Source organism: Podarcis filfolensis (assembly GCF_964270895.1).
Source record: "Podarcis filfolensis genome assembly, chromosome: 9".
Classification (NCBI taxonomy): domain Eukaryota; kingdom Metazoa; phylum Chordata; class Lepidosauria; order Squamata; family Lacertidae; genus Podarcis; species Podarcis filfolensis.
This window is the reverse complement of record NC_139610.1, coordinates 45,583,039-45,598,100: the sequence shown is the minus strand read 5'-3', so window position 1 is coordinate 45,598,100 and position 15,062 is coordinate 45,583,039. Positions and strand designations below refer to the sequence as shown.

Genomic DNA, 15,062 nt, shown 5'->3' with positions numbered 1-15,062 from the left:
TTGTTCCCCATTGAGCAAGGCTTGGCATTCATTCTCCGATTCATATTTCTCTGCTGCTGCTGCCATCACCTTTTGTTCTCTTGACCATCCTTCATGGGATGAACTTTTAACAATCTTTTCTGGAGCTTTCTGAATTCTTGAGACCATTGTAAGTATGATGGTGCTTGTGTGTGATACAGAAGATGGTGCATAGGGTTAGGTGAAAGAGGAGAATTCCTTATTCATTTCCGTGCCAAGTGGAGTGCCTTGAAATCACTCTTTGGCCTCAGATTCTACATTGCAATGCTTACCGGCCCATTATGTTTTATTAGGAGATCATAAAGTCTTCCCTTGATTATAAGTGCTTAGGATGAGTCTGTGTGTCTGGAAATGAAGAAAACCAGTGCCTTCATTTAGGAAGTGCAGTGGCTGCAAAGGTTGCAGGGATCTTTCTGAAAGAGAGAAAAGCAAATCTAATTGATGAGAGTGGTAATGTCACCATTGAAATGCAATATAGCAGTGCTTCCTTTTCTCACTTCTGCCCTCCCCTCCCCAGTTCTGTCCTAGAGGGATCCCATCTTAAAGCGGGAATTTATGCTTTATTTATGCTTTATTTTAGCTTTTAGACTAAGAAGCCAGACATAGCAGAAGCTTCTGATTCCAGCTTTGTATATTTTAGTTTCTAGCAGCTGATGTTAAGGCACATCACTTGTTCCAAAAAGAAAAAGAAAAAAGCCGAAACACCATCTGGTTGCACTTCTTGTACCTGCTGGGTTACCTTTGAACTTAATGATCTAGAGGAGGATTGACAGATCTTTTTTTCACTGTTCAGCAGATCAGCCATTCCAAGTGCACCCTTCACTCTAGAGATACTACTTCAGCCATGCATTCCTAATAACCTTTTCATGATTTTAGGTCATATGTTTCAGACCTGTAGCATTGTACATTTCTTTAAGGTGATGCCTGAGCTTGTTCAGTTAAGGTAGTGTATCTTTTTTCTTCTAATGGCTGAAAATGAACAGCAACTTTGCAGTGCCAAACAGCTATAAGAGGTTTATCATTCAAATTCAGCCTGTTCCTGTTGCTTCTGCCCTTTTAAATCATAGACCACTCTGCATAGCTGCCCCTCTAGTTTATTTTCTCATAAGTGTACATTTGAAGATTGTTAAGCCTGTGCAATGTGTTGGTGGTATCTGAAAGACATTTAAAGGGGAATAGGGATTCAGGGCTGGTTTTTTTGCATCTAGCCTTCAGGATAAAGCTATATTAAATCTAAAATCAGACAGGTTTTCCCCTACCTGCAATTAATGTTTTCTTTTGTATAAAGTTAGGTTTTGAACTTCATAACAAACAAGAGTTATTTTAGAGAGAGAGAGGTAGGTGAAGGAGAAGAAACCAGCTACTGAAGAGCACAATGTTTCATAGAGTTGAGAAAATATTTTACAATGAATCATTTTTGAACACAACAGAGAGAGAGAGCCTATTCTCAGTTGCAATTCTAAGAGAAGCAACCGAGTTTATTCAAGTGGTAACTAGAGTCGAGCTATAGTGACCACAGGCTAATTAAGTTTAACATTCTCTTGGGGCAAATTGTGCCCCCAAAAAAGTATCAAGGAGCTGTTGAAAGCTACAAAGGGGATTTAAAACAAACAAACAAACAAAAAAGGCTAATTTAGAAAACTCTAAACAGAGCAAGGTATGCTACCCATGTCTGCAGCTGGGGGGTGGCAGCCATACTTGACCCTACAAATAAAATGCCTATTGTTTAAATTGTGTTATTTCTTAGCTTCAGGATGGGAGGAGAGAAATATATTATTTGCATATTATTAAACAAGTTTAATTATTCAAAGGATAAAGAACAAAGCAATCCCAGAAACAGAATGGATAAAGTCTAGAACTTCAGTCTGTATTTCCACTGGGACTTTCGACTCTATTAATTTCCCAAGAAGCCAGTTCCTAGGATTGAGGGAGAGCTGCCCCTAAACTCACACTGCCTGTGCAGAAGCTCCTGGGTGTGCTTGAAAATGTTTCCCTGAGCAGCCTTTGACATGGGAAACATACATTTGGAGAAATGATAACGGGGGTGGGAAGGGGGGCAGTGCAACAGGCAGCAGCTGCAGACTTAATCCCATCATGAAAGCTCAGGGATAGTGAAGCAGAGCTGGTGAATGGCCTGGTGAGAGTGTTTGTTGTTGAAGAGGTTCTGTGGCATGAGGAGAGCTGTAGGGCCATATAGAGAGGTTTGAGGGACCACATTTGGCCCATGGTTTCCCCACTCCTGTGATAGCCAAAGAATGTATACTTAACCAGAAATGTAAAAGCGGCATATACATTCTGCACCGCAAAACTTCAAGATGCTAAATAGAGCTTCACAGAGTAAGTCAGGAATATGAAGTGGGTTAGTGAAAATTACAGCTAACTCAATAAAATATAGCATATATCTCACATAACTAATAAATGCCCAAGCCTAGCAGTTGTGTGTTTAAAAGGTAGTTGGAACAGCATAAAAATAATTTAGTTTAGCAGAGATCAACTCATAAGATTAAGCAGATTCCAAAGTAGCTGTTATGACAGTTGCATTCATTTTATCTGTTCATGTCAGGTAATTAAGAGGCCGCATCTGAGAATAAGAAGTCAAGTGACAAAGTGCTGGAACATACTAACACGTTAAATAAAAATAAGTTGCTTATACCAGATGGTATTCATCCAACCGTTGCATATGATTTTCAGGGGGGAAGTTGACTTTATTTCCAACAGAAATAGTCCTCTCCCTTTTTCTAGATAAATTAAACTTGGAAAATGTTTCAGTTTGCAATACTTTATAATTGCTGTGGTTATCAAATCTCATCCATTTAGAATGGCACTACTAAAAATTCAGGAGACGTCATAAGGATTGAGAGACATGAAATGTCTAAGAGAAGAGTAGTCCTATTCCTATCTGGCAACATCTATAAAGACAAAATGTAGGCAAATGGGTTTGGGGTCATACAGATGCAAAGCACAATTCCGGCAATGATAGGAATGATAAAGTCTGTTGAAGCAGAGAGGACAGACAGCAGAAAGGGTTAAAGGGTTAAAGTGGAAAACCAGATGGGAATAGAGTGGGAAAGGGGACAGTAATGAGTGTATAAATGGCAGGGAAGTTGTCCCCTTCGCCCATATGGACAGAAAGAATCTTGAGACTGTTACATATAATTTTAGCCCCAAATTGCAAGTATCTAGATAATAACGGTATGTTGTGGAAGCTCTGTAGCTCAGTGGTGTGCAATCAGTTCCAACATCTCCAGCTAGGGTTATGAAACTCTCCTGTCTGGAGCAAATGTGATATTTATTCTATTGGAGTTATTTAATGGTACTAAAGAGTCAAAAACCAAGTAATGGGATTCTAAGATTGGACTGAGACCAAAATGGAAGTTCTGTGAACTTACCTCAGAGGCAAGTCCTATTGAATGGGACTCTCTACAGTCACTAAAAGAGATAATTAATCATGGCAAAGACTTGAGACTAGATGTGCTGATCGATAGCTGGCTTAAAAAAGGTTTTCGGGTTGCTTGTCCAGCCTTTGGGGAAAGTGACCAAAGGGTGTTTTATTAGACTCAAGTTGGCATCTGCCTATAAAACTTGAGATGAGGAGCTGATGCTAAGTATTTGATACAGCCTTGGCTCTGGTCTGTTCAAGTCAGGTAGAATGTAATCATATATTGAAAAGCCTTTCTTCTTCTTCTGCAGCTGAAGAGATAGAAAGGTTGCACTCCAGGTGTTGTTGAACTATACCTAGCTTGCATGGCCATTGGTCAGGAGTGATTTCAGTTGCAGTCCAAAATAGTGGCAGGCACCAGGTTGGGGAATTTTGAGTTAAGCATAGGCTGAGTCTTTCCAGATCGCCCGTCTCACAGCTGCCACATGTTTTGAAAGTCACTCCTGAAGGTCAGTGCCCCTCTGCAGTTAAAGAGGCTGCAGTTAAAAGTGAAGATAAAGAAAGTCTTTTATAATTTGTGATGGCAACAAGCAGAATCCACACAGGGCTTTTATTTAAAGATCCTCTGTATTTGAACCAAACCCTTGCTGACTTCAGTGGGAATATTATGCTACTCGGACGAAACCACATCATTCAGATGTTATAACCACAGCCTGTAATTTGGCCATGGATAATGGCATGGCCAGAAAAAACTTTTGAGAATACAAGCTTTCAAAATAACAACTCATGTAAGTGTCTGGACCATATCAGGATGTAAAAGAGACCTTTTACTATGCCAGATATACTATGTGCAGAATTTCCCACATTTTTCCACCTGCATTTTGAGATATTAAACCTATAATTCTATGCATACCATACCTAGCAGAAGCAAGCCCCATTGACCATGCTGAGATGTTCTTCTCAATAAACATGCATAGGACTGCCTGCAGTTCTAAAAATCACTGCTTTTAAATAAATAAACTAATCTTTTTTCAAAAAAGCCAAACAAACAAATTTAATTTTTTCCCCCATACCAAACTAGTGTTGCTGTTCATTTTTATGGGTTGTAATAATGTGACCTTGTAAAAATAATTTATTAAACTGTTATAATGTATGAAAAGATTTTCTATCTCATATTCTATCTCTTGTTAGTAATCTTAAGGAAGCAGTTACTTGCCCTCTCAGAGGGTCATAGCCATGGGATGGTTGGAATAACGGGCAGTGAGGAAATAGTTATGTTGAAATATCCTGAAAATTAACTTCATTTTGGGAATAAAATTACATATAAATAATATTTATTCCATGAATATTTTGAATTCCACTTAAAAAGAACAAGAAAAATCAAGAAAAACAGGAAGGGGACTATATCCACTTTTCTAGTTTTAAATATATGATTGGCAAAGCAGCTATTTTATGCAGCTATTGCAGGAGCTGCTTTGTGTGGTAAAGATGCTGAAGAGAACTTTGCAGTATGATGTCTCTGTAAAATGCAGCAAGGAGAGAGATGATTCAGTGCCATTTGCGTAGTACTTTCAACCACAATGACTATAAGCTTCTTTGCAAAACCAAGAATAGATAATGTTAGTTCATCACCAAAAGGTGGAGAAATTATATATGCGCTAATAGTTCAAGAAACCATTTAGTTGCACAAAGAAACTGAAAATTAACAACTGTATTAGGCAAACCAGAAATATCACAAAATAGCATGCCAGCTTCCACATTCTTCCATAACTCGTGGTCTGACAGCTTGCCATCACCTCTGTAAATTGGCAAGAATGATTTTAGCATATTATGGATTGTTATGGTTGTTTTTCGGAATTTCAGGTATATATCTTACTGAAAAATGGCACTGCACCACAGTTTTGAGATAGTACTAAAATGAGGCTGTCATAATGATTTCATTTACTATAATTCAAGCAGTGGAGATCTTAACTAGGATATGGAATAGTTGCTCTTAATTTGGGAGAACATGAGTTAACAGGGTACACAGCTAGAAATTTTTAAGCATTAGCATTACTGATTCTTACTGAGCATTCCCCAACCCCATAAATACCATCTTTATTTGTCCTTTCTGTTTGGGTTACCTTCCATGGAGTATGAAATCCGTTGATCTCAAGGAGGTGTACAGAGGAGCTTCCTGTTGCAATGTTTTTCTTGTTTTTGGATCTGTATGATAAGGAGGAAACCCAGCTGTTAGTAGTTAATTTATCTCTCAGCAATATTTTCTAGGTATCATATTTTTAATTTGTTTAATTTGTTATGTTTTTCCTAATACTCTGCCACTAATATCTTAAGGTCCCTGGTTCCAAAACATCCACCTTCATTTAAGAAGACTTCCTTTCAACTACCTTCGTCCTGCAGAAGAAGCAACCGTATGAAGAGCAGAGAATTAAACTAGCTCTTGGAGAGGCCCCTGTTTATGCATGCATAGGAATACAAGCTTGCATTGGACAAATCGGTTGAGAGAAAAAAATACTGTGAATGGGTTATGATTTGTAATCAAAGAGATTTAGTTGTCCTAAATCTGAATCCAAACCTTCTTCCCCCTGGTTTCTGTTATTCAAAACTAGATTTCATTTTTATACCAAAGATAATAGTTACACAAACTTAATTAGCAAGGGATGTTATCATAGTGGTAGAACATGTGCTTTGCATAGGTTAAATTCCTGGCATTCCGTTTGTTTTTGTTTTTAAGGATCAGACAGCAATAAATGTGAAAGATCTCTCGAAGTACCTGAAAAGCTGCTGCCAGTCAAATTAGACCAGGCTTTGTCACGCTGGTGCCCACAGATGGTTTGGACTAAAACTTCCCTCAGCTCAGCCAGTTGGGCTTCTTGGAGCTGATGGGAGTTGTAGACAAAAGCTGCTGCAGGGCACCAGTTTGGCAAAGGCTGCATTAACCAATGCTCAGCCAAATGGGCAAATAGTCTAACCATGTAAAAGTCGGTTTCCTATGTAATCACCATATAAAATACTTGTGTTAGTTTTGGTTAATAATGTTCTGCAGTAAATCATATAGTGCTATGGTACTGCTCATCTGCGGGAAGGTAGTGGTGGGGAACACACAATAATATTTGAGGCATAGTGATTGAGAGCAGTCTTCTCAAAATGTGAAGCAGAAGATTTATCTGTGGGGTTAAAAGCACAAATGAAAATAACATTCACTTTGCCATAAGTGTGTATTTAATTTATGTACCCGTAGAGAAAAATGGAAAAGGATGTATGTAGTGTCAAAACTAAAAAGGAGAAAATGAAGCTTATCTATCTAAATGACTGCCGACGCTATTTTAGTAAGAACGAAAATAGTTAAGTGCTACATTATATAATGAAGAACATGAATAAGTCAGGACTAAAGTCTTCAATATAACAAAGTTGTTAGGTTTAACTTGCATTACATTTGTCATTCATCTACCATGCATTTTCTACTCTGTGGCTTGCTTCTGATCCACATTAAAGCCTCACTCTCATGACTGACATGTGGGCTGTTGTGATGAGCATGTTATGCAGGCGATTGTGCCTGAGTTAAATGTATTTTAGATCTGGGGTACGTTCAGGGACATTGTCACAACCAAAGATACATTTTGTGCCCTATCCACCCACCTGGCTTGTATCATGAGCAACTGCTTCCCATAATTGGAATTAAATATTCACACACATTGCAGTTTCTTGGCAAACATATTTGCATACTTGAACTGGCGTTTTGATTTATTTTAAAGCAGAAAATTCTCAAAGCAACTTTGTTTCTGTGAGGAGAAAATGGAAGGAACTGCATAGGTTTATCATGAAGAAGAGAAGACCAGGAGAGGTGAGGGGTAGGGAGAGAGAAAGAAAGAAAGGCAAAGTTGACTACACAGCAGCAGCTTGCTGGAGTGAGGTGGTGGAGAAGTTTGTACTGTGTGGGCACATCAGCCAAGCCGATCCGGCACTCTCAATAAACCCACCACTGCACCCATTTCTCTCTCCCTCCTGCTAAGCTGTAGCGACCCTACTGTGGGAAGGTCAGGTGTATGCCTCTCTCTGCTGGCTGCAACAGATTTTTGTGTAGTCGTTTAGTCATGTCTGACTCTTCGTGACCCCATGGACCAGAGCACACCAGGCACTCCTGTCTTCCACTGCCTCCCACAGTTTGGTCAGACTCATGTTGGTAGCTTTGAGAACACTGTCCAACCATCTCGTCCTCTGTCGTCCCCTTCTCCTTGTGCCCTCAATCTTTCCCAACATCAGGGTCTCTTCCAGGGAGTCTTCTCTTCTCACGAGGTAGCCAAAGTGTTGGAGCCTCAGCTCTGTCCATCCAGCTGCAACAGATAGCAATCTTCAACTACCTGAAAGGTTGTCATACCTAGGTGAAGTCAAATGGGTTTTTTGCTTCTGCCTCAGGGGAAAGGACTAGATTCAGTGGATTGAATTTACAGGAGGATGGTTTTCAGTTGAGTATTAGGAGAAATGGTAAGAGAAGTTCAATGATGGAAGCAGATTACTGAGGGAAGTGGTGGGCTCTCTTGAAAGGAAAATTCAAATGGAGACTGTGCAGTCATTTGCTGGGAATGCTCTCTAGCTCTGGATTTCCTTCATCTCGCAATGAGATGGACTAGAAGGGCTACTGGATTCCCTCCATTTCTGTGATTCTACATCAAAATATTTTTAATCAATCTGTCTGGAATACATTGGGAACTAAAGCAGAATCTAATTAAAAGGCAGGAGGGACTGTTTGAATGTGTTTTTGGGAGGGGGGATTATTGGTTTGTGTTTGTTTTTGTTGCATTGTGTATTTTTGTATTCTCATTTTATGTTTTTCTATTGTGAACCGCCCTGGGGATCTTTCGATGAATGGCATTATACAAATTTAATTAATAACTACTATTACTGCTACTATTCAGCACTTCAACATGTCCCCAGAAGTGGTCCAGAGGCCAATTCAGCTGTTGTAATAGGGGACTCCCAAGCGTTGAACGAGTTAGCACTCCAGCTGCCATGTTCTGAACCAACTGACAACTTCACATAGCATACTATACATTGCATTTGATGTGGTTAATTCCTGACTCTGATCTGGCACTCCAAGCACTTTTTTTCACCCACCCACCCAGAAAAATACCAATTTGGGCAGAAACTGGCACAAAAAGTCAAAGTAGACACAGCACTTGGGGATTCTAATGGAGATGCAAATTGTCCCCTCCTCAGTCATCAGATTGACCATATGATGAGCAGGGTGGAGACAGTTGTCCCTTCTACAGTTTATCTGCATGGATCAGAAAAAGAGAGGAGAGGCTATATGCCTCTCTGTGTGTGCCCCCCAACCCATAGTTAGCAAGTGACCCATGCAAAGCTGGCCAAAGGTGAAAGTTGCCCTCAGGTAAATTTTTAAAATACCAAGCACCTTGTGTTGCATTAATTATGTGATTAGTAATTGCATCATTATTGTTAAACCAACAAATACCAGGTAAGGTAGGGAGGGATGGGCATCTCCCTGCATTCCTTTGAGTGGAAGGGTGGGATATAAATTTAATAAATATTTTACCACAGTTTTAGCTTGTCAAGTTTGCCAGGCGAACACAGAGACTTAGCTAACTACAACCTGCACATGGCGGGTGCTGCAGAGATATTTGGCCCATCATTTCTTAATTTAGTACAGAATTTAATGTATTTAGCAGAATTTAGCTTGGACAGAATGTACATTAAATGGCTTAAACATGCCAGGTGGCTATGTTTTCCTTTCCTTCTTGGTACTCAGTAGCCTCTTTTCCTCATTTGTGATTTTACAAGAAGCAAAATGAATTTCTTTTATGTAAACTGCCTTTAAATAATAAATTATAAAAAGAATTGAGTTGTTTATATTTGTAGTAGCCTGTCCTTTAACAAAGATTCAGAGCTGCCTGGCCCCTTTTGCCATCTTAAACCCAGGAGGCAGTAAACATTTTGTTAGGCCTACCTGTGTGGGGCACAGAAATCTACAGCGTTAAGTTTGCCCAATTCCAAATCAAAGTCATTGTGTCAGTACCTTTTTGTAGTTAAATAAAACAAGAGCTCAGAAATATAGCTTGCGGTAACAAAGCACACTAATTGTTGTTATGATGGCCTAGTGTCAGCGATGAAGAGGATAACAAGTGGCCTATTTCAGGCATAATATGACTCATCAGTGACTTAGACATTGCAGTGAAGAGTATGCTAATCACATATTTAAACAATACAAGCTTGGAAAGGATTGCAAATCTTTTGCGGAATGCAATTAAGTACTCTATAATCTTGATAAATTAGAAGGACGGGCTGAAATTTGATAGGATAGCACTTCAAAACACGATATAATTGCTTTGCTTTTGAACACAAAATCAAAGACCAAAGCGGATAAAGACGTGACACAAAAAAGAAGAAAATAAGGACGAGTAACTCAAATGTGTAGAAGTCTAAGGAAACACTGGCTGGATTATGATAATGCTGTTATCTGAAGATCTGTGCTGTAATAAATAACAGCCGGCATGGATGGAAAGCATCATTGTGGATATGTGAACTCATTTTGTACCTTTAAGAAAAGGGTGTATGCAGGTCCCACCAGAGACCTTCCTATGTTGAGTATGGGAGCCTTCAAACTTCTTCATGGTACAGTGGTACCTCTAGTTAAGAACTTAATTTGTTCCGGAGGTCCGTTCTTAACCTGAAACTGTTCTTAACCTGAGGTACCACTTTAGGTAATGGAGCCTCCCGCTGCTGCCGCGCCGCAACCGCGAGATTTCTGTTCTCATCCTGAAGCAAAGTTCTTAACCCAAGGTACTATTTCTGGGTTAGCGGAGTCTGTAACCTGAAGCGTCTGTAACCTGAAGCTCCTATAACCCGAGGTACCACTGTATGGGAAGGTCAGGCAGGAGCGTTGCAAGAAGGGCTGGCACATATGTCCTTCAGGCACCATGCCTGAACAGGGTTGATGTTTCCTGCACATTAAAAGAAGAAAAAAGGAACTTGCAGCATGAATAAAACTTGGGTGCTAGACAGAAGGATTTGCTGAAACATTCTCCTTGCCATGTTAACTTTCCATGTGCAGGGATTTTTTAAATGCATTGAAATCACTGAAACCATCAGTACCAGTTGCATTTTAAATTGGTTACTGTTCTTGGAGGAGTGCACATGTTTTCCCCAAGTATGTAGATCTACTCTTTGCTTTTTCATTTCATTCCCACCAAGTGTTAATGTTTATTTCAGAAATTGTATTTTAAGTTGAGAATTGAAAAGGGTGAGAATTGATTTGTTAAGACTTTTATCACATTGGGTTTGAAATTGGGCTTTTATAGCACTGTAGTCCATGTATCCCTGCAAAGCTGCACCTGAATGTCTATTGATGCTTCAGATTGCCTGGGGGAGGATTTTTATGTGGCCAGATGTGTGTGTGCCTGTGGGGAGGGGGAGAGATCTGAGAAATGTTGGAGGGTATGTTTCGATCTTCTCTGGCACGACTGCAATGGTATGTTGGATCCATGCCAATATCCAGCAAAATATAGGAAAAAATGAGAGACTCGTCTTTTGATGTGCATATATTATTCAGCTAACCCTTTGGGATATATTTCCACTGTTACTGAGTGGCAAACTTAGTGCTGCAAGGAAAATGTCGCATTTCCATTGTAAAATGCAGTGGGGTTTACTTTAAGAATATAGGTAACGGTAGCAGGATTATGGCTGGACAGGAGATGGCTATGAATGTTAGCTTTTCCAGAACTTTTCTACTGCATCTGGAGAACAGTTTGGTGGAGTAATCAGATGGTTTGGCGAGCTAGCCCTACATACGAAGAGGAAGAACTTCCATTGCTGTAGATGATTTCTAGGATACAAGTCTATTTGGAGAATACCCACTGACAACCCAGGTCCAGAGGATCAACTCTGAAGGGAATGGTACACCTTTGGGTTGCTTCTTTTGGATGCGACAAGGGCATGGACACTTTCCATGAGTTATTGCTTGTAGGTGGTCTTACTCCTATGTGACAGAGTGGAGCAGTTGGCGGGGCAGGGATGTGAGTTAACCTTTCCTCTTTCAACTGCCTTGTCAAGGTCCAACCACATCCTTAGCCAATTTCCTGCTTTAATGTATTTAGATTTCTTTCTTTCTCTTTCTTTCTTTCTTTCTTTCTTTCTTTCTTTCTTTCTTTCTTTCTTTTCCCTCATTGACTGCTTACATTTCTTTTGCTAAAATTGGTATACATTTTCTCATTTGGGCATGACTTCCATTTTCTGAAGGAAGCCTTCTTTCCTCTATTAGCTCCCTTGAGTCTGCTAGTTAACCACATCAGCATACTGTTGGCCCTGGTTGGACCCTTCCGGATCACCACTTTAGATTGACTAGATGGAATAGCTGGAGGGACTTTTTTTTCAGCTGCCCATGCCAATGGAGGCTAAAGAAATACTGGTTTCATTGGTATCTCAACATTCTTCTGCATCCTTGTGGCAAATATTTGTGTGCTTTGACTGAAATAATCTATATTTAATAAATGGCATAAAAGAAATAAAGCAGAGACGATGACATGTTTATTGTACAAACTGGAGTTTTATATTGTATATGTGTATCCCTATATACATAAAAATGTAAGGCGGTCACCACGTAGCCCCAATTGGAGGATTTATAAAGAAAAATACGGTAGGATGGTGGCTTCATAACTGGCAGAAGTTGAAGAGGGTGCTTAGTAGCAGCAATGTGTGTCATGGGTCACAAGCAGGAACTCCAAACACAATTTAGTACATGTTTTTGAGTATTTGTGGCCTCTTTTAATGTGCAGGTCCTGTAAAACCCGTCTTTTATTTGTATGCATGAATTTTTAAAGTTTTTATTTGTTTGTTTTCATGTTCATACTGTGTTGTAAGTCACTTTGAGTCAATTTTGTGAGCCAAGTCAATAATATTATTAATAGCAACAGCTTTATAAGTAATGAGGGCTTGTGTCCCCTCCCCAATATGTGATGGACTGATAATTCCAAGGGGCAGAACTGTAGTAGTATGTCCTTTGGCATCTTCAGTGAGAGAAGGTAGACTGAAGTGAAAAATCTCAAGGGCCCAGAAGGGAAAGTGTCATGCAGGCATGTTGGCTTGAAATCTGGACAGCAGGGCTGGTCTGCCCATGAGTCAATGTGAAGCAGCTGCCTTGGGTGGCAGAAATTTCATGAGAACTCGCACAAGGTCTCACAAAATTTTGTAAGAATACATCATTGTCATCACTGTTTCACAGGCATTGCAATCCAGGTAAGGGAGGCTGCGGAAGTGGTACAGCAGCACGTTCTTGTTTTATCCCAGGCAGAAAAATGAGATGCATCATCCCTGCTGGACAGACTGCTGAGATGGTAGGACATGGGATTATAGGATCTGGGAACATGAGGAGGATGTGGTGAAGGTTGTGCAGGTTGGTTGCATATAACCTGTGTTGTTTACATTGGGGGAATAGAGTGGAAGATCTGCATTTAGGAGAAGGATAGGGATGATGCTACATGAAGATGTAGAAAAGCTATGCTAATACATTTTGATTTCAATCCTATACCCACCTATCTGAGAGTAAGCCCCATCAAAGTTAGTGAGACTTAAGTCTGAATAGATATTCATAAGATTGCACTCCAAGTTAATTGCAGTCACATTTATCTCACTTCTAGAAAGTTTCTTTAAGCTTTTCTTTTAGCAGGTATTTTGAGCAGTTATATGCAAGCTTGGCAATTAGTTAAACGTTGCCGCTAGTTAGAGAGATCTTGAATATGTGCTAATATGTGCTTAAAGAAGTCACCACAACAGAAGCACTGAATAATCAGTTAAAGCCTCTGAAAGCATGGGATAGCTGTCGCAAGATAATCAACATCAGAGGTTACATTTCAAATACAAATGTACAGTAATATATCAGTGTGCAGTAATTATTTGCGATATACTGTTGAGTTTGTGGTGTACTTTATGGAATGTGTAGCATGGTCAGGATAATTGTTTATGTATTTCTTTACACAACTTTTTCCATCCCCCGGGTGTTGAAAATTTAGGAACAGGTTGAAGTACATTACTTCACATTACTGACCACAAAAACCCTAACATTTTATGCTGCATCTGGAATATGAGGATCAGATTTGTCTCTCATATATATATATATATATATATATATATATATATATGCACACATATATACATACAGTTGTACCTCTACTTACGAATGCGATCCATTTTGGGGTGCCATTTGCACCCCAAAAACTCCGTAAGTAGAGTGTCGCTACTGCGCATGCACAAAGCGGAATAGAGCACTTCTGTGCATGTGCGAAGTGCACAGATTGCTTCTGCGCGTGCTTGCGGGGCGAAACCCAGAAGTATACACTTCCGGGTTTGCTGCGTTCGCAACCCGAAAATCCACAACATGAAGCGAACGCAACCAGAGGTATGACTGTGTGTGTGTATTCACACACAGACACACACACGCAAAATGATATTCTAAACATTAAATGCTTGCTTAATTGTCAAGAGCTCTCCTAAGGGAAATCAGTGGTATTAAGTGTTTGAAGTGAATGCATATGAACAGCATAGACCAATGAATATTAACTCAGTAGCAAGTTCGGTGATGCTTAGTTGCAGGTAAGTGTAGATTAGATTTTAGCCCCAGCATGTAGTTCTTACAAAAAGGCTAACATAAAGAGGACTTTTTGTCCTCTTATCAGAATTCTACTAGATTGCCTGAATGAATAACGTAGACTACCAGACTCATCTAGACTGCTAGGACGTATTCTGTGCTGGAATTGACGAAACAGTCTGTCTGTCTGTCTGCAGAATTTGGTTCATAACCCTTTTTAGCAAATTCACTTGATTGCTGGTCCAGTATCCACAAATATGCTCTGACAGAAAAAGTGACCTATTTGCATTTAGATGAGCCATCTGCCCCATTTTGATGGTGGAGGTAACAGCATCAGCATCAAAGTCATTTTGATGGATAAAAAGCTCTGAATGGTTAGTGCTATGTCCATCAGTGCCTTTTGCAGCCCTGCTTATGTTTGTATCAGTGTCACCAAAATGGATTTGAGTTGATTTGGGCAGCAATATTACACATGCACTTACATGCAGCAAGATGAAGGACAGGGTTTTATTCCTGCTGAGGGCAAGATAGCTTTTGGATGTGCTTTTTTCCCCTATTTTTTGACCTCTTGAGTATGGACAAAACCACTGGTACACTGAATAGAGATGAAATGATCTGTTGTATTTATATATTTATATAGATGAAAGCAAGGATGTTTGTTGCAAAGGGGGAGAAAACAGCAATTACTTCAACCATTGTTTTATTGCACAACCCAGAAAGCTGATGCTCACAGCTCTCATTTGATTTTTACACAGCTTATAAATAATTGTACATGTCAGGGTGAGCATTGCCAGCTTACTTTAAAGTTTCATATGTGACTCTTGGACTTTATTCTCAGCTACTCTGGAAGCCACGTGACAAACTAGATGTTTGCTAGACATGTAGCATGCTGCTTCTAAGCACCTGGTTTTTTTCTTACTTAATTACAGACATGGTGGGTCAACCTTTATGGGGAAGGCAGCTCCTAGGGAGGTACGGCTTATATCTCATCACCTCAGCATGATTAGAGTGAACCTCCACCCCCTACACGTAGCTAGGAGCCTTAAGAACAATGCTCCCCTTTGTGTC

General features: G+C 39.8%; 1 protein-coding gene across 9 annotated transcripts in view; it reads left to right on the top strand.

The window, feature by feature from the left end:
* The window catches only part of PCDH10 (protocadherin 10), a 54,524-nt gene that overhangs the window by 19,352 nt on the left and 20,110 nt on the right, over positions 1-15,062 (top strand). The window contains exon 5 of one of the 9 annotated variants that reach the window (XM_083571082.1): positions 5,732-8,860. The exons of the other annotated variants lie outside the window; for them this stretch is intronic. Within the exon in view, the coding sequence (XP_083427208.1) occupies positions 5,732-5,814 (83 nt within the window). The 3' untranslated portion in view covers positions 5,815-8,860. Of the gene's footprint in view, positions 1-5,731; positions 8,861-15,062 lie in introns of those variants that run through there. 9 annotated transcript variants of the gene reach the window in all.